Below are 25759 nucleotides of genomic sequence, written 5' to 3'. Positions count from 1 at the left end.
TGATGATCAGTTGTGGCTTTGCACCTCAACGGCATCTTCCACCTGAGATCTTCAATGCGCGATGGTCATTGACCATTTGAGCCTTGCGATACCCGCCCAAGCTGGCTGGCATTGCTGCAGCTTCTCATATTTACAGCTGAGGAAACTAAGGCAGTAGCAGGAGAGAGTGACCTGTGAAAGGTCCCTGCGGCCGTTAGCGGGTCAGGAGCAGATCCAGGTCTCCTGGAGCTCAGTGTAACCTCCTCCTCCTCCGCTGTCCCCAGATGTCCAGGTTTTCAGGCCACTGCAGGCAGGTGCTCGGTTCCCCTGCAGGACTCAGCATCTCTCCTTGCCCCGCAAAGCCAGACAGATTTCGCCCTCCTGAACACGTCAAAAGGGCTCACTCATTTCTTGGGGTTTTCCTGCTTTTATACTGGCAGCAAAGCTTGGGGGATGCCCAGCAAAGGTGGGAGCACCTTCCACTAAACCACCAGCCCTGCATCCTGCGGGAGCCGCTGCTTTTCCCCGGGGGTGTCTCAGCGAGTCCTGCCAGGTCCCTTTCCTGCCGGGTCCAGCCTTGCTTCGTGTGGCAGCCCTGCAGCGGGGTCCCCACGGCTGGCGGGGGTCTGGCAGTCAAACCCCGTGCTGCCCGTTGTGTGCAGACCCCAGGGGAAACAGCGAAGGAAACTCACACTTGTAACCCGTCTGCTGCCCGCACACCCGCCCGTGAGGTCTCATGGGGCCGGCAGCGAGGCAGCAGCGGGGCCAGCAGGATCCTGGCACACAGGTGTGACACCGGCGCTTTGGCCACTTGGCTTTCCTGCGCCGGGCTCCTGCCCTCAATAAACGTGCTCCGGGCGTACACCTGCCCCCCGGGCTGCCCCGCGGGCCCGTCTGCCAGGCTGGCCGTTAGCCAGCTCCCATTTTGGTTGCTCCATTTCACTCGAGCAGAGGTGCCAAGAAGCCCTTTGCAGAAGCCACCTGAAGAAAAGCCCAGCTAACCAAAAAAGTTCCTGTTCCTGTGCTGTCCCCGTTCCCATGCCACGGTGCCCGCACAGCGCTGCCCAGTGTGAACAGCAGCGAGATGGAGACAGCGCGGCCTGGGCTCAGCTGGCTCTTAACGAGACTGGTTTTAATTGCATGCTTGGCCTTGAGAACCAGGGAGACCACTGTGGGTACTGAAATCTATGTAATTTGATTGCTCAAGGAAGACAAGCCTGCGGCTGATAACAGCACTCGGGGGACAGGCTGGAGTTCACTCCACGGCTGTGCTTTTGCCTCACCAGCAGGCAGCCCAGGAATGGGCTGATCCTTCTTGCTAATGAAGTGGATATTTCCTGGTGTGACCTTTGCAGCCTCTGAGATACTGGTCAAAACTCCCAACAGCAAATAAAATATTTACTATTCCCAAATGGGTCCAGACCTGAGCTTCAGCCTTAAGGTAGCAGAAGCCAGGGAGCAGCAGAAAAGCAAGTGAGGACTAACACTGCAGGGCACAGCACTAAGTTTGTAAGACTACCGCTGTCAGCCTGGGACCTGACCTCCAGCCTTCAGACGGATAATTTGAGGGCATCAGCATTCCCTCTGAGCTCAGACGTTCAAAGCCTGGGTGCATCAGCCGGGGAACGGCTGCAGGTCGCTTGCTGTCTGCCCGGCACCGCACACACGGGAGCTGTGGACATCCCGGGGCTGCACCAAGAGCTGCTCTGGCTGAAAAGTGAAGTGTCGATAAATAAATATGTGGCCAGAGCGGAGGGCTGAGCTGCGGCTGTCAAATTACAGCCTCAGGCCTCAGCCTTATTAACATCAAGATCCCTCTGCACTGCTCTGGGAAATAACTAACGGTCTCTTTGCACCCCTGGAGCGGTGTTTTTTCTTGCTTTCTTCTGCAGGTTGACTTTTCTTGCTCCCTCTGCAGGAAGGGGGAGCAGGCAGTGTCCGTCCTGCCGGGACGCAGGCGATGCCCTGTACCCACCGACACGCTCTGGGTCACCGCAGGCCACCCCCAGCTGGGACCCTGCTCTGTCTGGTTTGGATGCCAGTGCTAATGCAGTAACAGGCTTAGCTACAGCCCTTTATCAGCTTCCATCTCAGTGGCAGCCAGAGTAAATATTTTTATGGTGGTGTTTCCAGAGGCTCCGTGCGGCTGGAGGGGGCTGGAGGTGCTGATCTCGGGGCTGGGTCGGGGGGAAAGGCCATGCCCGGGCAGATGATGGGCAGCTGCCAGAGCAGGACCTGCTTGGGAGAGGCAGGAGGTCAGGGTTCTGCAGGGTGCCCGGGATGCGGGAGCCCACAGGGAGCCCCGGGGAGTGGGGGAGGCACAGACCCACATCCCCATAGGCTCTAGCACGGTCTAGGCTTGCCCGGCCGGAGCGGGCAGGCTCCGGGGCCGCGCTGCAGAGCAGCAGACTGGTCGTCCCCGCGAGGCTCCCGGGAGCGCCTGGCTGCGAGGGCAGCCGGCTCTGCTCAGGTTCGCTGCGTGGCACTTGGCTGAGCTATTTATAGCTCTGCTGAGTCTCTGTTGAGGCAACAGATCTCTGAGTCTCGTGGATCTTTTTTATGAGCATCCCAGACCGGGAGGCGCAGAGCCTCGGCTCTCCTCTTGCCAGGACAGAACGGAGTCGCGGTTTGCATCAGGGCAGCAGCGCTGCGGGCACAGAGCCCAGCTACGGCCCCGGTGCAGGCACGGGAACCAGCCCGGCGGCGCTGGAGGAGGCAGGTCCCTCCCTCCCTCCCGGTACTGAGCTGCAGAGGAAACCCTCCGCTTCTCTCCTCCGAGGAGCTCCGGCATCCAGCAAACACCAAACCAATCTCGCAACGCTGCTGCCGCGGGTGAGCCGGGCCCGTGGGTCGGGACGCCACCGCCCGCGGCAGAGCCAGGTTGCCCGGCCTGTATTGCTACACCATCCCTTACTAACGAAGGAGCTTCGTTAGCGGGGAGGGATCTGAGCAGCTGTAAGTTAGATCTCCGTTCCTGCTGCCATGAGTTTCTGCTTAATCCTCGTGTGCGACAGAGTGACAACCACGAAGCCTGGCTTTGCTATACTATTAATCCTGAGCTGAGGCCAGGGCAGATGACGGGGGCTCGGCAGGTTTTAAGGCTACAGGCAGCTGCTGAGCGATGCTCGTCCTGTCTGTCCCGTACAACGGGAGCCCCAGGCTTTCCCACGAGCACTCCCACGCTTCAGACCTCTTGCCGGTGCGAAAGCAGCGCTCGCCTCCCTCCTGCCCTGCCTGTCCCGGGGACACCCGCGGGTGCCTTCAGCCAGGGCAGGAGGGAGCTGCCCTGGGGACCTGGCTGCAAAGGGACGAGGTATAAAACAGTGCCCTGAACCCAAACGGTGACAGTCAGCAGTCCACAGAGCTGGCTCCGGTGTGGGTGGCCGCTCCTGTAATCCCGGCGTAACGCCATCCCAGCTACGTCCTGCCTCCTTCCCCAAAACGGTCAGCAGCAAGGGAACGTGGAGGAGCCCCGCTCCTGCCCGGCACAGCCCCGGCCATGGCCGCCGCCGGGCGCTGCAGGCTCGGCCCTGCTCTTTGCACGTGAAGGAGCATGGCCTTGAGGGAAGAAAGTGCTTCAAATGCCACAGAGGGAGACGCGTTCCTGAATCGTGACAAAAAGCATTTATTTATAAATTCCTCCGAGCGCACTATATAAGGCACTTCACAGGGATTAACAGGAAAAGGGCCTGGCGGCGAGGAGCAGTTTGCCATCTAAGGCTGTGCTCCTCCTGCCCCGCAGCCGCATGCTTCCCCACGAGACGCGTTTCCAATCCCAGGAGATTTTAAGTCAAAAACGGCAGACTTTGTGCACATCTGCCCTGAGAAACGCAGAGGTCTGGGAAACCGAAAGCTGGACTGCCAGTGCTGCTGCAGCATCACACCAGCTCAGCTTCCATGCTGCACCGCCGCACTAACATTCCACGTAGGAGATTTTTCTTCTTATTTAACTGTCCTGGTTTCAGCTGGGATAGAGTTAATTTTCTTCCTAGTAGCTGGTATAGTGCTGTGCTTTGGATTTATGAGAATGATGTTGATAACATGTTTTAGTTGTTGCTAAGTGGTGTTTACATAGTCAAGCACTTTTCAGCTTCCCATGCTCTGCCAGGTGCACAAGGAGCTGGGACGGGGCACAGCCAGGGCAGCTGACCCAGCTGGCCAACGGGGTATTCCATACTGTATGACGTCCTGCGCAGTATATAAGCTGGGGGGAGTTGGCTGGGGGGCAGTGACCACTGCTCGGGGACTGGCTGGGCATCGGCCGGCGGGTGGTGAGCAATTGCATCGCACATCACTTGCTTTGTATATTCTATTATTATTATTACTACTATTTTACTTTATTTTATTTCAATTATTAAACTGTTCTTTTCTCAACTCACGAATTTTCTCACTTTTACTCTTCCGATTCTCTCCCCCACCCCACCGGAGGGGGGAGTGAGCGAGCAGCTGTGTGGTGCTTAGATGCTGGCAAGGATTAAACCACAACATTAACCAAAACCCACCTTGCTACAACTGAGGCCATTACTTCTGCTCTGTCCCGCCGTGGACAGGGCACACCGATGTATTTTGTAGCGTGTGTCTGCAGCAGACCACTGCAGAAATGTCGCCTTCGTCTCCTCTCCCTGCAGGAATTCCCTCCCTCTCTCCTCCTCCACCGTGTCCCCTGCACCTCTGCTCACCTCCTGCTCTTCTCCAGACTCCGCCATCAGTCGCTCTCTTTTGCCAATAGTCATAAATAAAACCAACGGCAGCGGTAAAGCACTTTCTTTTATTAATTCTCCACCTTGCTCTCCCCGCGTGTCCCGCAGCAACACCCGGGCACCCCCAGAGCAGGGCGGCTGCTCCACACGAAGGGGGACTTGGCCACTTCATCATATCAACATGCACGTGGCCGGGCACCCCAATGACCTGCCACCCCAGCACCCGCATCAGCCCCGGGGCAGGATCTGGCCAGCGGCTCCTCCCGGGTGCTCACACCTCGATACCAAAGCCTGGCACCTGCCTTGGGCGAGGGGGAGCGAATCTGGCCCTTGCTCATGGCCGCAGTCCCCAGCTGCCAGCTTTCCGGCTGCTGGAGCCGGGTCCCTCCCTGGCCGCAGCCCCTGAGGCTGCCCAACGAGTTATTTTTTACCAGGAGTCAATTGTTTTGGCAAGTGTTTTGCAAACTGCACTACGGAGGGTTTGCTCTCGGTCCTGGGCTGCTTTGATCAATCTTGTCTGCGAAGCAGTTTCCCTGGTTAATGTACATTGCTATCTCCCTGAATCCCTGCTATCGAACCTGGATAAATCCCGTGGAAAAAGAAAATGCCTTAAAAAAGGAAATGCTCTATAAAACTCCAGCGGGAGCTGCCGCCACTGCTGCTGAGGGCTTATCACCGTAAGCAGTCCATTCACATCAATATCAGACCCCAAGACCCCCAGTTTGTTGTTCACAAATTTGGGGCAATACAGCATTTTCACTGCCTGCCGTCCTCTTCACTGCACAGATCCCGTCTGGGCGCATTTCTGTCTCCCAGGGTTACTCTCACATCCCCCGGGGAACGGGATGTGAGCACCTCGTCCCCACGCCTGACCTGCAAAGGCTTTCAGTCCAGAGTGAGACCGGAGTGCACGAATACTGGACCTGGGACTGTCCCCCACGTTCCCCAGCTGGGAAAGGGGTCACTACCCGTTATTGCTGCTGGGAGCAGCGGGTAGCAGGCGCAGGGGCTGAGGTGTTCCTGCCCAGGGAGGGGGTCGAGGCGTTCCTGCCCAGGGAGAAATGCTCCTTCATCGAAAGAACCACCAGGACTGGGTCAAATTCTTCCCATCAGCGTCACGCACGGGGGCTCTGAAACCCCCGAACACGGCCTCCGGCCATGCAATGTCCTGCCCGCCTGTCCCCAAAACCAGCACGGCCCTTCCGTGGCTCCAGCGTGCTCGGAGCTATCGCTCCTCGTCTCCCCGGGGTCTGTCCCGGAGCAGAGGCGGCTGCAGCGTGGCACCACGTCAGGGCGGCCTGGGCTTATCTCCAAGGCAAACAGGCTTAAAAATGTGACAAGCTATAGATGGCTTTTTGTCTAAACGTTGCTTTCCACGAGGTAGTGCGCTCCTTGCCATCCCACAAGCGTGATAGAAAGAACTAATACTAAACGACTTGTGAGCCTTATTAATATGTATTCAGGTCATCTGCTCTCTGCAAGTTTTTGCAAGTGACTTGCGGTGTGCAGTTCATGCAGGATTCATAAATAAAAATATCTCTCTGGAATCTCGGCAGAGTCGCATTAGCACGGGAACATAACAACTGCCTTTGAGCGTGCCGAGGGACGAGGGGGTGACGCAGCCGAGCCGCCCAGCCCAGCGCTCGCAGCTCCCAGCACCCCAGCCCAGGCTCCCAGACCAGGCGGGTGCTCTGGGAGCTGGGAACTCCCTTTCATCTGATCTCTCCCGAAGTGAAAGACGGGTTTAGAGACAACGTAAGCACTGAACGAAAAGTCACGTCAGACCACATGCTGTGTGACCGTGCCTTGCGGCTTCGCTCCCGCAGCAGGCTTTGCAGGGGTCCCAGTCTGACCACGAGGCAGAGGGGTTTCAGGACACAGACTCGGGGTGCTTGCAGGGCCAGGGCAAGGATGAGTGTTAATTTGACTTCTTCCCTTGAGTTTCTCCATTTTTTCTTTTCTGTCCTCCCGCCCATTACAGCATTTGGGCTGGGTGCTCCAGCACAAGCCCTGAACCCAACGTGGTTTGTCTGCAAGGGGCCCTGCCTGCACATCAAAGGCTTCCGAAATTTTTAAGGCTGGAAGGGCTGCTGTGATCATCTATTCCACCCGCCTGTGAGCCACAGCACTCACCAGGGTTGTTTTTTGTGGTCGAGCAGAGCACAGCGCTGCCCTCAGACGAGCTCGGGGGTGCCAAGGCATGCCAGGTTGCTTTGGGCTGGCTGCAGGGTGGGGGTTTCCTCCTGCACCGTCGCAGCACATCCACAGCAGCCTTGCCTCCGCGCCGCGCTCTGCATTACCTCCTTCCTTCCCTGCTGCGGGTCAGCCACGGGCTGCAGTCCCCAGGGGAGTCCCCGCTCCGGGAACACGCTGGGCGCTTATGGGTCAACCAACTGGGAAATCACGTGTGCTCATGCGTGAAATAATTGAGCAGTCATGCACGCACTAATTGGGCATTCATATGCAAAATAACTGGGCGCTCATGCGTGAACTACTTGGGTGCTCATGCATGCACTAATTGGGGGCTCATGTGCACAGTAATTAGGCATTCATGCATGCACTAACTGGGCATTCATGCGTGGAGTAATCCTGCACTCGTGCGTGAACTAATTGTGAATCTGTGTGCAGGTTCACTGCGCGCTCATGCAGGATCTTTTCGGTTGCTCATGCGTGCACTGCTTGGGCACTCATGCACCTCCCGGGCACTCATGCAGGAACTAATTGTGTGCTGATGCACGCACTAATTGGGTGCTCATGCATGAACTCGTTGGGTGCTCAAATGTAAATTAACTGGGCACTTGTGCATTCCCTGATTAGACACTTATGCATGAATTAATTGGGCACCCATGCATGACCTGACTGGGCACTCATGCGAGAGAAAGGAGGGCAGGGAAACCTGCCAGCGCCAAGCACGGGACGGTGCAGCACCAGAAATACCCACTGGTTCCCCCTGCACGCGGGAGCTGGTGGTTTTGTCTCCCCAGCAGCCTTGCTGCCACACGTGAGCTGATCTCACACCTTCCCCCAAGCTCCCCGGGGCGTAGGAAGGAGCTGCTGCCGTACAGACAGCTTAAACTCTGTTCTGGCACAGCACAAATACGAGAAGCTCCAAAAGCAGGAGACAAGGTCTCCGCTGTGTGCAATGATTTAGGTCAGTCTCACTTCTGCAATGATTTATTTAAGCTTTAGCAGTTCCTGGCCTGAGTGAGGGAAAAAATGAGGAAAAAAAAATAGAGTCCCCTGTATTTACACTATTTTTCTGTAATGTTTATGTTGTGGAAGCTACAGCATCATCTGCCAGGGCTGTTTTAATCCAGGCCTGCAGACATTTCCAGTACACACGCACATTTCTTGGGGTTGTTCTTCAAGGTGGAGCAACATGCTAAGCACAAAATCTCAGCCTGCAAAAGCTTTCGAGTGGTTGTTTCTCACTGAAAAGCACGTCCCGTCCCTCGATCTCTACCAAGGCTTTACCAGCAATGATCTTGCATTCCTGCAATCGAAAAAATGTCCATTGCGAGCTGACTCAGAAGCAAAGCAGCCAGAAACAACCCACTGCAAACCCACGCCAGCACCAGCACCAGCCCGGCAAAGCAGGACCAGAAACAAGGGGCTCCCAGGACGGGCGCTGGAGGCGATGCCTACCTAGGTAGCTATGTATATAGATGTATAGATATCTATGTATATATACCAGGCAGGTATTCACGGGCTGGCTGTGACTCAGGTGCCTGGGCCAGCAGCCCAGCGGGCTGGCATCAATGAAAGCACCAGCCAAACCCCGCTTCCCTGCCAGCCCGGTCAGTTGTCTACTACTGCTGGACGCTATGGAAGGAGCTGCAACAGTTGATCCAATCAATAAATATACATTTTATACATCCCTTAAGCCTGTAATATCTCTCTGTATATAAGAGGCCCCAAGGGATTTTGTTTTAATTAGAGGAATGCTTAAGGCTGCTCTGCCTACCGTTTAATCTGCCTTAGAAATGTAGCGGGGTAAGGTTGTACTCACGCGGGGCCCTGCTCACAGCCCAGCTTCTCACCAGCAGCAGCCGCCCGAAGGCTCCGCGACAGCAGGAGGGCAGGACCAGGGAGACGGAGCGGAGCACAGCCCGAACCCACCTCCCTCTGGCACCCCCAGCACGAGCCAGGAAAACAAGCGATGCTGAACGGAGTGGCTCTGATCCCACCACCCTTTGGACTCGGCTCATCTCCTGCCACAGCTGATGGTACGGAAAGTGGCGGTGCCTTCTCGAGGCACAAGGGACTTATTTATAAGCAGTTGGCTGAAACCCTGCTGGCGTCTCCAGCAAGGCGGCTCTTCTGCTGGGATGCAGGGAATAATCCCGTTTTCCTGCCAGTGATGGGGCTCATCCTCCTGACAGCGATGCTCAGCATAAGAAGGATCCAGTATCCAAACATCGCCCACCACAACAGATCCACGCTGGGGAGATATCCTTAAACAGCCACAGCATCTACCCAAAAAGCGCGGAGCTCCGTGCTGGCTGCGTGTTGTGCAGATGCAGGAAGAAAACTCAGCTTTTGGTATTTTACTGCTTACAAAATCTCGTGGTGTCCTCCCAGCACGCAACCCGGGCCCCGGGGAAGCCCCTCACAGCGGGACACCCCCCTGCGCAGCCTGGCGCGGGCTGGCCGCGGGGCCGGGGGTGCATGGCTGGGGGTCGCTGCGCTGGGGGTTTCCTCTCAGTTCCTCTCCTGCACGCAGCGAAACGCGCCTCGACTTGATTTGTCGGGGTGTAACTCACGCCTGGGGCTGCGAGTGCTGCCCGTCCCCTGCCCGGCACCCCCCGCGGTGGGAGGTACTGGGCAGGGTCCAGCCACATCCCCGCTCTGAGGGGTGCTGGTATTCATGGTGATACGGGGAGGAGGCATCAGGAATGCATTTAATGGCAAGGGAAGAGCAGAGGTTTCTAGCGAACAAAATATACATTGCCAAAGTTTGCAAAGGTGGTGGTTTTTTTAAGGGAATGTCACAGCTGCTTAGGTCCCACAGCGAGGAAATCTCCGTGGAGGAGAGCAAACCCCTGCACAGACAGCACCGCGGGGACAGCCCTCGGTGGCCCCAGACGGCTCTGCCTCCGTGCTGGGCTCCACGCGAGCCCGTGCGTCAGCCGCCATCGAACACGTCTGTCTTTGCCGTGGAGCACCAAGAAGGCAGCGGGTTTCCCCGGGATCCCGCGCCGCTGCCAGAGCTGCACCCAAACCCGTGCCATCGGTGTAAACCACCAACATGGGTGTCTGGAAGGTGCATTTCCAGTTCAGCCCAGTCCCACCAGTGCTCAGGGGGCACTTCAGCCCCAGTCCATCACAGCGCTCAGCTCGTGTTTAACTCCAAACAGGCAAGCAATTGGTTAGAGAGCAAAGCTGCCCTTTGCCCTGGAGGATGAGGAGGAATAAAAAGGGGAATAATAAACAAAAAAAAAGCCCTAGAAGAAAAAAAATACTCACTGACGTCTTTGATGCTCTCGGAGCAAACAAAAGGATATGGAGGCACTGCTTTATGTTCGCCCCTAGGACCAGCAGCACATTTATTGTTCTTTCTTCCTCTGCTGTTAACAGCAAAAAAGCCTGGCAGGGGATGGCCCTGGGCAGAGCGAGCTGCGGCCACACGGGCCATAATGGAAGTCTGAGGGCCCTCGAAGCAGCGTCTGCGCGTGCACAGCCCGGCGAGGCCTCTGCTTCGAACGGAGCGCAGACTCCCGCCGCAGCCCCGTGCGCAGGGAGCGAGGGGAGGTGGTGCCGGGAGAGCGCGGCCGGTGCCTCGCGCGCGGGATCCCGTCGGAGGAGAACACCCGTGCTGGGGGGGCAGCCCCGGGGCCAGCAAAGCTCCCCCGAAGGCAACGCTGACGTGTGCTGGGCTTGAAACTGGCCTGCTGCAGCAAGGAGAAACGAGGGCTGGCGCGGGAGGGAGCGCAGCACCGCGTGTTTTACCGGTTTGCTCTGGAAGGGCTTCGCCCCGTTGTGTCCCACCTCCCCAGCGGCTTCTTTCTCCGTTCACAGCAGCGCTGCGGAGGGTAAACGCAGCAAAGCCGTTGCAAAACACCCGCCGTGCCTCTTTAGACACAAAGTGGTGCACGTCTAATGAAAACCTCTGTTATGGAAGGGCAAATGAAGGAAGCAGTAAAGTCCTCTGATACGCCACAACATTATCCAAAGCGTTGGGTTTACACTTAACTGGTTCCCATGAAGGAAACGCGGCTTTTACTGGTGCTGCGGCTCCCCGCCCTCGCCAGCTCTCCCAGACCTCCTCATCCCATGAAGCTCACTGTTCCTTTGATCCTTTCTTTCTCATGTGTGGCATTTCAGAGTATAAAAATGTTAATACGCTTCCTGGGAAACAATCAAAATAGTATCCGACGTACGTGCTCGGGTGTTGCCTCTAAATTACAATGATCTGCTATTCTTATTTACTGTCCTCAAGCAACTGCACATACTTGGCATACTTGGAAAAAGGAAAAAAACAGGTTTCTTCTTTGACTTCATATTTCAGTTGGGCTATCACAGTACCAGCAAGTCTCGTTTTCGCTTTGCTCCGCACGGCAGACTGAAGGACAGCCACTGCCAGGAGAAGATAGCCAGGGTGTTTTCACTCCTAATTTCTGACTACATATTTTAACTTGCTAATTGAAAAGCAGTTGATTTTGCACCTTTCACCTTGTTTAAGAATGATTTGGATATGAACTGTGAGGTTTCCTAAACGGGGAACGTCTGGATAATAAAATGCTGTGAAGCAGGATTTCCAGTGGGAACAGAAAGAAGCCTTGCAGCAGGACCTTTTCGCCGGGGCGCCGGGCTCGGCAAACTGCTCAGGAACTTGGCAACTGCTCCCGGCCCGGGCCTTTTGTAAATGTCTAGTTGATTTTTCCTCGTTTGTTTGCCTTTCATTGAGCTCAGACAGTAAAAATATATGGCTCGGTGTCACTCCTACCTTGGTCTGTGTGACTTTTTGTATTCAAGAGGTTATCGCAATCCCTCACCTTTCTCAAATGTTACATAAAATTACGCATGTCAACGCAACAGTTCCTAAAACTTTATTCGTATTTAAATATATTCTGCTTGAAACAAATTTTAATGCGTTTCTCACTCATTCTATTTCCTTATATTAAAAAAATCAGCAAACCCATGCTGATGCCACGGGGGCTGCATCCCGTCGTCTCTTTTCAGAGGGAGCGGGAACGTCGGCAGCGCTGCCAGCGGCTCTCTGATGGAAAGCTAATGGAAAACCTCCTTTTAAAAACCACTGAGGCCTAGCAAATTGGGGTTATTTTTGGAGAACAAAAAGATTCGGCTCTACCCCACGCTCCTGAGGCTCGGCGGCATGGCCACCACGATGTCTAACTGCAGAGCTCTCGCTGCCCGTAGCAGGGCAGCTGACGGCTGTGCCACGGCGCTGCGGGTTCCTGCTGGGGAAGGTGGCAGATGCCAGACACCGAGCAAGAAGCTATCGGTACCTCTAACGGACACGTACAAAACGCTGCCTGTTTAATAAGCCCTGCAGCACAGGGCTCTTCCTGCAAGGGCTGGCTCGCTCGGCGTTACCTCCCCAATGTTTTGTCACTATTTCGGATCCCTGTATCGGGACAGCATCGTTCGCTCTGAGTCGAAGCACAAGCGGTGGGAAAGGAGATGCCGAGCGGGGTCGGCGAGGTCCCGGCGCTGGTGCTGTGCCACCAGCGTGCGCTACGGCAGCGGCTCCTTGGCAGATGCCGGCACAGACAGCTCAGCCGGCCGTATGCCACACGCCTGGGGCATGGGAAGGCGCCGAGGGGAAAGGAGGCAGCTCCGGGAAATGCACAGAGAAATAAAAATAGCAAAAGAAAAACGAGCGAAGGAGCAGTTGGAGGGGCAACCCTCACCAGCCAGTCTCCGCCTAACCACAAGGATCTTTCTGAAATGAGCAACCCAAAAGGATACACTCCTTTTCGCTTATTTATTCCTTAGCAGGTTTATTTTCATCAACAGTTTGCCTCCATCCATGTCAGGCTTTGGAGCATCATCCCACCAGGCAGGGAGAGGGAAGAGCAATGAAACCGGCTGCTGCAATATTCAGTGACAGCGGGAGGCAGGGAGCAACGGAGAGCTGGCAGAAGGAGCCCGCAGAGCCCTGTATGAGCATAAATGTTTTCCCAGGGAAAGAAATCAATTAAAACAGGTTGGGGGGGCTCATTTAAACTTTTCAGTCTGTAGTAACCGCTGCCTCTTCCCCCCCACCCCCAGACGTGGTGCGCTGGCACGTGGGAATCAAAGGTGAAACCAGGCGCTGAAAATCAGAGTAACATAAAAACAAGACAGCAGAAATCACATCAAACCCCCTGATTTTCTTTTTTTTTTAGTTTTTTATAATTAACCTTTAATTGCTACTAGCAAGACAAATTAACCACATGCAATTTAACTAGATTCTGCTTCCTTGCATCCCTTCAGCCAGCCCGGCAGGTTGCTGGGGACCAGCCCGGGGTGACAAGGTGGCTCCCGGTCCGGTGCTGCTGCGGCTGCAGGAACGGGCCCGGGCTGCGCCGGGGGGTCCCGTGAAGACGCCGAGCACATCATGCTTGACAGCCGTGATGGTGTAGCCGTTCTAACGAAGAAAAAAGAGCAATGTTTCAGAATTTCTAAAAATGAGCATTTTCACAATGCCTTCCAGGTGTGATTTGAAGCCAGGTGGTGTTACCTATGGAAAATGCCAGCTGATGCAACCTGCTCTTCTGGGTGGGTTCTCTTTACATCTCTACCTGTGTGTGTCCTTTTGGGCTGGCTTTCTGGAAAAATTCACACTGTCAGTGTGCTGTGTTTTTCCTTTGCATCCAGACATGCTACAGCATGTGCATATGAAATCTTTTTGCTTATGTATAAATCTACATATATAAAACGAGTTCTGCCACTACCCACTTTTATGGGAAATATTTTCAAACTTACACACACTTTCATTGTCTTATCAATGTACCCAAGAGTTTCTCTGAAAAAAATCACAGACTGTATTTTTGTATCGTTATTGCACATGCAAATTAATAACTGATAACATTGAGGCACTATTTAAAATTGAAGGTCCCCAAAATATCAGCTTAATATTTCAAGCTCCAAAGACACTTTCTGTGCAGTTTTGTGTTCCTGTTGAAATGCCAAAAGAAACCACTCAAGCAGCGTATTCAGAACGACTGTTATGGGAGGGAAACAGCAAGTTTGGCCAATTCAAAGCCTAGCTCTCCAAAAAAACGTTGCTACTTAAGATGCCGTTTTAAAAATGACCCTTTTCTTCCAAACAATCTGAGCTTTGACAAACTGTTATTTTGCAACAAAGAAAGATTAGTCAAGACTAATCCCAGCTGGATCGTACCGTACCAAGGAGGCTGCCTGCCATTTAGGAAAAACAGGTTCTCGCTAAGAGAGCCGGGCGAGCGGTACGGGTGATGAAAGGCAGCAGGCGGAATTGCAACCCAGCCCGCCCCGCTCAGACGTGGGCTGCGGTCCCTGCTCTGCCCCGAGCCCTGCCCGCTCACCTGGGGAAAAACATTTTGCTGCCAACGCCTCTGTTTTGTCATAAATAAAAATGAGCTGTGACCCCATTTTAAAGCATTTTAGTATCTTTGCATAAAAAGACCCACCTGCGGCATCGGGATGGTTATCTGCGAAGAGCGAGAGCGCATTTTAACACCGTGGGAAGAGGTCTGGGAATGAGGGGAGAGGAAGGCAGGCTGCGAAAATGCCAGAAAGGGCCAAACCGAAGTTGCCATTTTAATTTCTCTAGGCGGGAAGGCCTAAAGCAGACTGAGGAGCGGCTGTAACCAAGTGGGCTCCACGTATCTCCAGCCGAGACACCTCCCGTGCTGGGTTACATGGTTAATATTTGCGTTATTCATCAATATTCTCAGTTTGAAAGCCCTGGTTTTAATTTCTCTTATTTTGAGAACGAAAGCTTGTCATTTTACAGTAGTTGGCTATTTTTTTAGCAAGATTATTTGCCATTTCCTTCCCAGTAATTTATTTTCCACATAATTAATGTTTAATGATTCTCCACATATACATTTTGCCAGAAAGCCAAAAGTGACTCTGACAAAGCAAATAAATGTTCTGCAGCTTATCCAACTGTTTTAAGCGCTCTGCTGATAACACAGAGCTAAAAAAGGTAACAAAGAAGAAAACATTCAATATTTGTATAAAGAGACACTTCATTAATGTAATTAAGGCAATCATTTAAAGCAGTTATGAGGATTATTAACACACAAAAGAAATTATGCAATAGGGTTTTCGCAAACCAGGCAGACTTACCATTATTTTATGATGCCTTTAAGAATAACTTTCAGCAGTTTAATAAGCTTTTGAAAATAAAGACTAATTTCTTGACGAAGGATGGAGCCTTCTCTACACCTGGGAAGAGCATATTCGGGGTCTCTGAGATTTGGTTTTTTGTGAGGAGGGGAGCTGTTCTTTTCTTTTTTGTAATATGCAACAAGTATTTCTACTGAGCTGGCAAATAACTGAACTAGCTTGTTAAATTGTGCTGATTCAAAAAATGCATTTACCCGAAAGCACCCACCGAAGTCACGCAGATCAATGCCGGAACCGCAGGGGCACTGCACCCACCGTCTCACCGCTACAAACAGAATTGTGAAACTATAACACTTTTTAAAGATGTAGAACATCCCTAATACTCGGTAGCTTATACCTTGCAGACCACCACTTCTGAAGATGGGCTTTCTCATAACGCCTTTCAGTGATTAATAGCAGTCGTTATTTAAACCTCTAGCAGTCTAACATAGATATTCCCAATGTTAAAAATGACTAGAGCAGAGCACATTACTGTACTTTAACCTACAGGAGAGAAAAATGAAAGGCATTTGTAACAGTCAAATGTTATGACATTATACTGAAAATATTTTTCTAACTGTAAGTCATCAGGATTGCTGTTTTCTAGAGGAATATGCATTTTTAATTAACACATGAAAAATGAAGTATGCATGACAGACTCTACTAAAGAGACATGACACATTTTTCAAAATCCCTTAATTAACTTAGGAGCCTAAAGGGTTTTTCTACACACTCAGATACTGCTTTAACCCCATCACAGTGGTTACAGTGACTCAACCTTTCCAGCACCACGTGGACTCCTCTGTGCCGATACAAAAGATACCAAGGGATAAATGAGAGACATCCAGACTGCAAAAGTACAACTATTTCAGACATTTTTAGAAGTATCCCTCCCACATCTGTTATGTCTTGTGGATCACACAAAAACCGCTCACTTCAAACGCAGTTTGCGACCTGAACACCGAGCAGCAAAGCCTGAGCAGAGGAAGGAGTTGCGTTGGGTTGGGGTGAGGTGGGACACACCAGGGAAGAGCTGCTGTGCTCTAAGGATTTGGGGCACACTGAAGCGGTTCGAATATCTAAAGCTACATTTACTGCCTTAACACATCTTTTAGGGCTTTGTGACAAGCTAGACTACTACACTGGTGTTTTAAAGCGACTTTATTTAAATTATAAACTCATAAACATAACATAGTTGTACATTATTTTCTTGCTTGTTCCCCAGGAAATCCTTTTCTGCCCTCTTTTGTACACATTTCTCATGCAGCTCTACATTAAACCTCTGAAGACGCACCATACGGCATGCGCCCCTGCAGGGGCAGAATCCTCAGGAGATGATGTTTTCATAAACATGTCTGCTTGAGATGTAACTCTGCCTCCATCTCAAAATGCTTTTTTGTTGCTCCACTTCTATTAACTTATGTAGACACAAAACAAAGTCAAGTACATTCTTAAGGTTTGTTCTGTCCAAAGTCATCGTGCTCAGCCTGCAAAGTAGATTTGAGTGCCCTTCCAGGGCACACAAGATTAGTCTGACGTATGAGCCCCTAAGAACCACGACAGAGCGTTCAGAAATGGGAAGAGCACAGTGTTAGAGGAAAAAAAAAAACCCAAAACAAAACCCAATAGCCCTAAAACTTAACTTTAATGCTCTGCTGAAGGCGATACGTAAGCAGGATGCTCGCAAGGCTGAGCAGTGGACCCAGGCCTAGATTCAGCTCCCTGTGCCCTCAGGGCAGCCATTTTATCTCAGCGTGGCCGAGCCGGTCCCAGCTCGCCTCCGTCCTACCCTCGGCCCTCCCGCCCGCCTGGGGAGCGGGCAGAGCTCTTTTCCCCACGCCCCCTGGGCACGCCACAACGTGACAGAGCCGTGACTGCGGCCCGGCTGCGGCCCCAGCCCTTCTGCCCACAGCGGAGACAGACCCGCTCCCTGAGGCACGGCCGCCATGCCCCTCGCCCCCCTCCCCACAGCCGGTGCACACGGCCCAACCGCCACTTCCCCCCCCCCCCCCGCAGTGCATTGTGGGACACGCCCCGCACCTTGGCGCCAAGCGCCCCCGCCGCCGCGATGCACTATGGGATACACCCTCCCCTACGCCGGCCGGGCCTTTTTGGCGCGGACGCCGCACCGGACGTGACGCCATACGGCCTGCAGCCGTAAAAACCGCGGCCGGGGATTGCGTTCTTCCCCCACCGCGGGCAGCGGGGACTTGCCGAGGGAGAACCGAGCTCGCTGCACCCTCGCGCTCAGGAGCTGCCCCGCCAGCACGGGTTCGGCTTCTGAGGTGGAGCTGCCAAGTGGCAAGAAAGGAGGAACTACTTTCCTCCGAAACGGCGCATGCGCAGGACGGAGGAGTGAGGGCGCGGCGGAAGACGCGGGCGCCGCTTCTTTCAGAGCCAGCGCGGGTGGTGCTGCGTCCCGGGGTGAAATCGCTGCGCGCAGTAGGACCGCGAGGGGAGCTGCCGTCGCCATTTTGAAGCGGTTGTTGGGGGAGGCGGCGTGTGCGCTCCCGTGTGTCCGGCCCGGCCCCGCGCCCGCTCGCCCGCCCGCTCTCTGCGCTCCGGCCCTCCACCGCCGCAGCCATTGCTGACCTTGCCATGTCCGGAGGGGGCGTGATCCGCGGCCCAGCCGGCAACAACGACTGCCGCATCTACGTGGGGAACCTGCCCCCCGACATCCGCACCAAGGACATCGAGGACGTCTTCTACAAGTACGGGGCCATCCGCGACATCGACCTCAAGAACCGCCGCGGGGGCCCGCCCTTTGCCTTCGTCGAGTTTGAGGACCCCAGGTGAGATCCCCACCGCCCCTGGGCGCTCCCCTGGGAGAGGGGGGCTTGGGCCCCGCCGCGGCCTGTGTTGTGTCCGTGTTCCCCCCCACACAGCGCCGGGCCTGAGGCGAGGGCAGCCGCCTGGCAGCTGCCTCTCCCCGCTCGTGCAGCATCGGCCTTGTCGGGCCGCGCTAACGGGCCCCCGCGCCGTTGCGGGCGCCAGCCCCGTTGCCGGGGGCCCGGGGAGGGGGGCGGCGGGCGGGCGGGCGGCGCGGGGTGGGGCCGGCGGGAAGCGGGAACAAAGACGGGGGGGCGGTGCGTGGGCAGGGCGCGGCGCGGGGGGGCGGGCGGCCGGCCGCGCTCACCGCCCCGTCCCGTCCCGCAGGGACGCGGAGGACGCCGTCTACGGGCGGGACGGCTACGATTACGATGGGTATCGCCTCCGCGTGGAGTTCCCTCGGAGCGGCCGGGGCACCGGCAGAGGCGGCGGCGGTGGCGGAGGGGGCGGAGCCCCCCGGGGCAGGTACGGCCCCCCGTCCCGGCGCTCGGAGTACAGAGTGATCGTCTCGGGTGAGTCATTCCTCTCTCTTAGCCCAAGTGCTCCCCCGGGGTCCTCCAGGCAAGCTTCCCAGCGAGGGGTGATGCAGCTCCAAGACGTTTCTTAAAAAGCATCGCCTCGCGTAGCCTGGGAGGAATGCTGTCCGTATGATGCTAACGGCTCCTCGAGGCAGCCCATCTGCTTGCTAAATAGTCTCTTTTTGCTGCGAGCTGATGCTGTAACTACAGGAGGTGAGAATATAATCCGGTTTTAAAGTAATGTCTTGCTTTTTATATAGGGCTGCCTCCAAGTGGAAGTTGGCAGGATTTAAAGGATCACATGCGTGAAGCAGGTGATGTATGTTATGCTGATGTTTTCCGAGATGGCACTGGTGTCGTGGAGTTTGTACGGAAGGAAGATATGACCTACGCTGTGCGAAAACTGGATAACACTAAATTTAGATCTCATGAGGTAGGTTTCATACTTACTTTCTTTGGCCAGAATTGGATACAAGGGGCTTAACAGTAGGATTTGAAGGTAAGGAATGTGTGGTGTTCATTGTTTATATACAAAGCAGCTAAATAAGTCTGTGGTCAGTTTGTCAGGAGGTAGACTTTAAAGCTTTGATGTCTATTTCCGTGCTCTAGTAAACAATATCTTCAGTCTGTCAGCATGCCTAAAAAGATGGCCCTAAAGCCTAGACTTTTCAATCGAAAGTTCTGTCTATTCAATAGGGAGAAACTGCCTACATCCGTGTTAAAGTTGATGGCCCAAGAAGTCCAAGCTATGGAAGATCTCGGTCACGCAGCCGTAGTCGTAGCAGAAGCCGTAGTCGAAGCAACAGCAGAAGCCGCAGTTATTCCCCAAGAAGAAGCAGAGGATCTCCACGCTACTCTCCCCGCCACAGCAGATCCCGATCTCGTACATAAATGATCTAGCTCTGATCTTTTTGTAGAACCCCATGTTGTACACAGTTTTCCTTTACTTAGTACAGTCTTTCATTTTTTTTTAATTCAAACTGTTTTATTCAAATTGGCTGAAGTGTTGAATTGCATTCTTGTGTAAAATCCCTAGTGAGTATTTGCTCCTTAACATCAACATTCCCCTCATGTCTTTGGTAAATTGTATTTTAACTGATGTCAGTCAGGATTGTTTCAATTTAGTTCTAGTTAAATACCAACATTCTTCGAACTGTGGTATTGCTGTGTAAATGTCTCAGTGTTCAGCTATGGTTTATACGAGCTGGGGATGTTGGGATGTTTGTGGCTAACTTGTCTCTTCTGGGGGATCTTATATTTTATCTTGCCTTTTCGTGTGTCTTTCTGTAGACATATCTGAAGAGATGGATTAAGAATGCTTTGGATTAAAGGATTGTGGAGCACATGTCAATCATTTTAGGATTGTCAAAAGGAGGATTGAGGAGGATCAGATCAATAATGGAGGCAATGGTATGACTCCAAGTGCTATTGTCACAGATGAACTTGGCAGTATTGACCTTATACTGAGAGACAGGTTAATTGAATACGTGCACCTACGTGGCGCTTCAGGCATGTTCTAGTTACCGCAGACTACAATTGCTCTTTTCTTTAAAACTTTTTTTTTGGGCAATTGTGGCTAAATACTTGCTTTTGTAATTCTCTATTCCATTCTAGTTTTTTAAAGGAATCAACTGGGACGGGGGTGGGAGTATTGGTTTACTTCGTCATGCAGCATTTGGTTACAAGTGTTAATGTTATGTAGTATTCGTACACTTGTAGTAGATCAAGGGTATCTTTAAATCAGAGTATAATATCAATACTGCTAAAATCTGCATGTCCTCTGTGTGACTGATACAGCGTTGCTATTTCATTTTTTTAAGTATCAGAATGAAAGCAAAAATAGAAAACCTAGTTGGGAGTAATTTCTTAAGTCTCAGCCCTGCCCCCTCAGACTAATTCACCATTGACTCACCGATATGTTTGAAAACTCCGGTTAGTTAATTTTGTTACCTTCCAGCTGGGAGTGCTAGCTATAGTTTAGACATACAGTAGGTGGATAGCTTTAGCAGTAAGCTTTTCCAGTTTCATAAACATTTTTTGCAACCACAAAACCTGTAGCACACCACCGTACGAGCGATGAGTATGTTGGCATTTTCAGTTGACATATTGTAAATATTACAATGTTTCCTCCAAATAGTAATTAACATTTCTAAAAGTTATCTGAGCATCACCATTCAAAAGTTTGTTTTGGGGAATTGATAGTTATTAATGTACATCTGTATTAATTGATGGCAAACATAACTGATCATTCCCCAGAATCCTATTTTTTCATTACAGTATCTAACTTTTTGCCTCCTCTTTTTTGGTTTTGCTGGTTATAAAGGTTTGGATTGGAGAGGGCTCACTGGATCCCAATCCTTGGAGCTGGATCATTGGATTCAAATCATAATGTGGATAGGATAGGGAGGCTGAATTACAAGGATTCATGGAGCGGGATCAAATTACCAGGAACATAGGAGTGGATTCCTGCCCCAACCAAACCGCATTCGTGTGGATTTTTTTTATTCAACTCAATTGGCTATTCCAAAGATTTTTTTTCCTATTTTTGACGATTGGAGCCCTTAAGATGCACGATGGAGTTTTTCATTTTTTTGGTAAAAGGAGCAAAGCGAGGACCTGGAGAGGTACGCTGGAGCAATCTCCTTGGAAGGATTCAGCACGAGTAGATGGTAAACGTTAAAGGGGAAAAAGGGGGGTTTGTTTAAAAAAAAAGTAAATAAGTCATTTCTCTAAATTTAAAGACAAAAATTGGAGTTAAAGATTAAGTAGGTTTTCAATTGGCTATTGCCTTTTTTCCTTGACAAATAAAATTTTTAAAAAAACATGCATGGTTGTCATCATTTGTTGCTAAGAGTCTTAGTCTTTGCTTGCCACTAGCATTGTTAAATCGCAAGTTTTCAGACAAAAGGCTTTTGTGTTCAACAGAGATGTAGTGTTTCTCAGGAAGTGTTGATGTTTGAGCTTCTCCTAAATAAAGGATCAGTTCCCTGGGAAATGGGTGGAATTTATTATATGAGTAGGTGAAAAGGGGAAAAGAAAGAATTCTCACCGCTTAGAGAGAATGCTTTAGTATTAATGTTGTTGCTAACGATACTCTTCTAAAGAGATCACAGAGGGAAAATGTGAGATTAATTGGGCTCAGCACTCCCCCTGCAATCCTCTTGAAAATAAATATGGGTTGAAACTGTATGCACCTTCCCGTGAGTGTTGGTGGACGGGAGGCGAGTGGCAACGCGGGTTATGGAGGAGCTGGGTGTGATCGCTGAGCCGTTGCTGCCAGCGTAGGTGCGGGATAATCGCACCCCCGCGGCGCGCGCAGCTTGAGGCCAGGCTGGAAATGCGGCACCTTCCCTAGGGGAATGTTCTCATTGCTTAATAGGAAGTATGTGAATATTCCTTTGGTTGTCTGATGAAATTACATTGCTTGTGTTTGAGCATCTTTAATTTACAGTGAATTAAAGAGCAAAGTGTCAACGTGGAGCAGAAAGGCAGGCCACAGTGTAATTGCCAGTGTGTAGGACTGTCCTCGGGAGGGCGGAGCAGGTGGTGCTCAGGTTAGTGTTCAGATAGGGAACTTGTGTAAATAATGTACACTTCGCTTTTCAGAGATGGAGGACTGTACGTTGCTGTTGTATAGCAGGGAAACGGAGCGTCCCGTATGCAGCGGGGCAGGAGGGTTGCTTTCTTGCAAGGTGGGATCTGTGTTTGGGGCAGGATTAGCAGATCTGGGTTTTAAGTGTGGCATGTGTAACACCGTGAAGGGTGCTGTGTGTGGTGACAGACAGTAGGTTGTTACAGAATGTTGTTTCCCTGCAGAAGTACTGTATCACCAAAGATGTGTATATGAGATGTACTTTTTTTCAAAAATGTTGAAATCCTGATAGTAAAGCACTGTATTGGGTGGGGGGGAGCGAAAAGCTCTGTTATGGACAGAACAGACTTCCTTAGGTGCTCGAGTGGCTGTGGGACAATGCCAGATGGGAAGAAAAGAGCTGTAGAGATGAGTGGGGTGAGTTGGGGGAGTGTGAAGCTGGGGTGGCTCTTATCAGAGGAGTTTGTTAGTCAGGGTGTGGGAAATAAGGGAGCGGAGTGGGCAGCGCATGCTTGATGGCATGTAAGTGTGTGCTGTTGAAGGAAGGGGGAGTTTGGCCCAAAAAAACCCCAAACACTTCCGGGCATTGATCAGTTCTGTCACCTGTGCTCAAAAAAGGTGAAATTGGAGCAGTTTTAAAGCAAAGGTTACGAGTGTGCTTAGGGAAGCAAAATGTTTTCTTTCACAAAAGGAAACCTGAAGAGTTTGGTTTGACTGCACTGAAGTGGGATTTGGAGAGGATTGCTTTCTGACTGTGTAGGGGCTGGGGAGAAGGTGAACTTCACGGGGGTGGAAAAGCGAAGGAGGCTGGGCCCTGGTAAAGGGGGTGACAGTCCCCTCTCTGAGGGTCTGGGTTCTGACCCAGGGAGTCCAGGCAGAGCCAGTGGTTCTAAGCAAGTTCATAAGGAGCTAATTAATGTGCTGGAGAACTCATTTAAGGGGTGGTTCAGCTGACTTTGGGATATGGGAGTGCCTGTACAAGCTGTAATGGTAGAGGTGCAGGAAGGCTTTGAAGACGTCGGGCGCAGTCCTGGCACTGGAGGGCTGGCAGGTGAGGGGTGCGCGCAGAGGGTCGATGGTTCAGCTCCCGGTTCTGTTGCGTGCAGCTGAACTGTGTGAGTGGGAAATACTTGACAATTGTTTGCTCAGAGATTGTCTCAAAGTGGTTTGCAGCTGTAGTAAACATCACCCCGTGGAAAGGCCGTTCCTCCCCGGGGGGGAGCGCGGGAGGGCACTGAACTCTGCTGAGGAGGAGGTGGTAACACCGACGTTTCTCTGCGTTGGGATTTGTGGACCTTGTCGCCTTTGTGCAGAGCTCCAGACATTGAGTTCTTAAAGACCCGGTGGGCGTCGTACCTCTGCAAGAAGGCTGCTGATCCTCCCTGCTAAGTGGAAATGCTGCGTTTTCGTTTCGCTTGGAAAATGGAAGGAAATGGAAGGGAATGGAGCAATGCTGGAGTTTTCTCTCGTTTTGGCTTTCCACACGGAGGGGAGAGAGGTCGGGTCACTACGGCAGACGACCTGCTGGTCCGTGTCCCTGCTGCTCTGCATCTGCCCCGGCATCGCGCGTGCTGCGACCGGCCCGTTGGCTTTGTTCTCCCGTGTGTACCAGCTAGTGTGTACCTCACGATGCTGTTCAGCGCTGGTGTTTGTAAAGTGCTTTGAGATCCTGTAATAAAACTTGACGGTGCGGAGCTCTGGTGTGTTTCATGCCTCTAGACCTTTTTTCCCCTGTGAAATCTGTTCTGTCGTCATACTGGTAACAGCCAGACCTGCAGTTGATGGAGTAGGAAAGCCCACCTCACTGGGTGAACCAAGGCTTTCCCCAGCTGCCCTGGTTTTTAATTTCTGGTTCTCATCTGCAGCAGCCAGCATGGCTCACCGTCTTCAGGGGGGTATTGTGTTCTCTGATTGATGTAATGGACTTTACAACTAGAGGAATTAAATTAATACCAGAAATGTGCCATAAGCCAGTTCTGATAGTGCTAGGAAAAGTTAGGTGGAGTACTTTGTGCCTTCTGACATACTCTGTTTTTAATTACGCCGTGTCTCTCTGAGTTCATTAACTTGCTGCTGAGATGGTTTGGAGGGAGCCGAGTGTTGGGAGCCGTCACTCTGTCCCGGCACGGCCTGGGGAGCCCTGCGCCACCTCTTCCCCCTTTGGCTTCTGGGGCTGAGGATGCAAATGAACCTGAGTCAGCGCCGGCTTCGCTTCCCTCACGGGGAATGCTGGCTGCCAGGCACGGACCTTGCGAGTCATCCGCTCACCCAGCTGTGGCTGTTGGGTAAAACTGACTTCCATTTATTTTAATGTCTTACATAAATTAGTGGAAACAGGTTCCGCTGGAAGGCAGCAGTCAGGCCATGTTAGCTGTTCTGCCGGCGCTTGTTCCGGGGAACGTATTTTTCTAGGATTTAAACAGATCAAGGCACCAAGTGTCTTTTTTATGAACGTGTTCTTCCCGAAACTCAATGTTTTCAGGAGTCCGTTGGCTCTGAAGAAAAGGGAAAGGGGTTGTAATTGGAAGATGGAAACGCCCTTGTTAAAGCGGAGGGGCCAACCCAACTTAACCCCCTTTCCTAGATCATTTCGTTTTCCATCGCAAGGCCAGAAGCGGGCAGGTTTCTCGGCAGGTTGCACGTCCCCGGTGGAAGGGGGCAGGTAGCCGCCCTTGGCGGCCGCGGCATTACCTCCCCGGTGCCACCGCACTTTTAATCCAGCAGCAGTGGAGCAGCTCTCCGCCATTCGTGCACAGGGAATCTGCCTTTTCCAATGGTCCTGCGCTTCCCATAGTGCCGCTTTGTTGGTGCACTGAGGGCAATTGTCTGCCCCGGAGCTGTGTGGCCCCTCTGTCGTGCCCCGGCCGGCGCAGCTGCCCGCTGGCAGCAGAGCGCGATACTGCCTTCATTGTGCAAACAGGTTGGGAAGTGCAGCGGGGAGGGAGGGCCTCTCTCCTTAATTGCACATCATACTGATAGCGGAGTACTTAATAAACCGAACATTAGCGCTGAAATAGGAATGGTTAGAAAACTGGTGGTTTCTCTTCGAAACCACAGTTTGGGGTTTTTTGTTGTCTGGTTTGGTTTTTTTGAACAGAAACTTCTGCTTTAGAACAGCAGTCTCATTCATTGGTCTGTTCGTGTTAGTCGTGGCTCGACATTTCTTACTCCTGATAACAGTGGATAGTTCTTAGCTGTACAGCAAAATTATAGTAATTTCTAGATTGGCTAAAAATAGCTACAGTTTTGGTAAGAGTCCACTATGCCAAGTGCAAAATAATTCTCGCTGCACCTGCACAGTGAAGAGCAGTTTATCTTGAACTCCAGTTGAAGCCATTTCAAATAGCTGAATTCAAAGAAAAAAACCCGATATTCCAGGAAGTTCCCTGTGTAACAAATATTCCCTAAAATCCCTCTCCCGCACGCCTGAAGAAGGTGAGTGAGTCAGACTGCAGAGCCTGACGTACCCACCCGCACTGCGTGCTCCTCGCTGCGCTTTGTCTCACCCCAGCAGCGCCGCGGGATGGGCACGGAGCCCGGCAGCGCCATGGGACGGGCACGGAGCCCGGCAGCACCATGGGACGGGCACGGAGCCCGGCAGAGCCGCGGGACAGGCTGCAGCCTTGCCTGGCCTCGCTCACCTCAGTCCTGGGCTCAGCCTGCTGCTCATCCCCTCCCAACCGGAGGGCTGCGTGTATATGCAACAGTTGTAGGGCTATTAACATAATTTTATGCACTAATTTGTGTAATCATTAAGGGTTGAGAAGGGCATTGTTCGCATGAGTAATTACCTCTGTATTCTAATAGCTCTAATTCATCCC

General features: G+C 52.3%; 1 protein-coding gene and 1 long non-coding RNA gene across 6 annotated transcripts; one reads left to right on the top strand and one right to left on the bottom strand.

Annotated features, from left to right (window-relative positions):
* Positions 1-12755: 12755 nt before the first annotated feature.
* Positions 12756-16994, bottom strand: LOC142090446 (uncharacterized). Of its 3 annotated transcripts, none has more exons than XR_012676544.1 (4): positions 15215-16994; positions 14957-15059; positions 14297-14518; positions 12756-13272 (listed from the first exon to the last, which is right to left on the bottom strand). It is a non-coding gene; the product is annotated as an uncharacterized LOC142090446 (long non-coding RNA). The 3 variants fall into 3 exon arrangements; XR_012676543.1 differs by having other exon boundaries at positions 15229-16994; XR_012676542.1 differs by lacking the exon at positions 15215-16994 and having other exon boundaries at positions 14957-15207.
* Positions 16995-17157: 163 nt separating this feature from the next.
* SRSF1 (serine and arginine rich splicing factor 1) lies at positions 17158-21066 on the top strand. 3 transcript variants are annotated; one of them, XM_075168341.1, is made up of 5 exons: positions 17163-17791; positions 18156-18340; positions 18607-18779; positions 19043-19229; positions 19637-21066. In XM_075168341.1, the coding sequence occupies exons 1-5, from the start codon at positions 17598-17600 to the stop codon at positions 19657-19659; spliced, it is 762 nt and encodes a 253-aa protein (XP_075024442.1). In that variant the 5' UTR covers positions 17163-17597; the 3' UTR covers positions 19660-21066. The 3 variants fall into 3 exon arrangements, with proteins under 3 accessions (XP_075024443.1, XP_075024444.1, XP_075024442.1); XM_075168342.1 differs by lacking the exon at positions 19043-19229 and having other exon boundaries at positions 17158-17791; positions 18607-18845; XM_075168343.1 differs by lacking the exon at positions 19637-21066 and having other exon boundaries at positions 17158-17791; positions 18607-18845.
* Positions 21067-25759: the final 4693 nt, after the last annotated feature.

Source organism: Calonectris borealis, chromosome 19 (assembly GCF_964195595.1).
Source record: "Calonectris borealis chromosome 19, bCalBor7.hap1.2, whole genome shotgun sequence".
In the NCBI taxonomy this organism is placed as follows: Eukaryota; Metazoa; Chordata; class Aves; order Procellariiformes; family Procellariidae; genus Calonectris; species Calonectris borealis.
The sequence above is the reverse complement of the archived record's forward strand: the minus strand, read 5'-3'. Positions and strand labels throughout refer to the sequence as shown.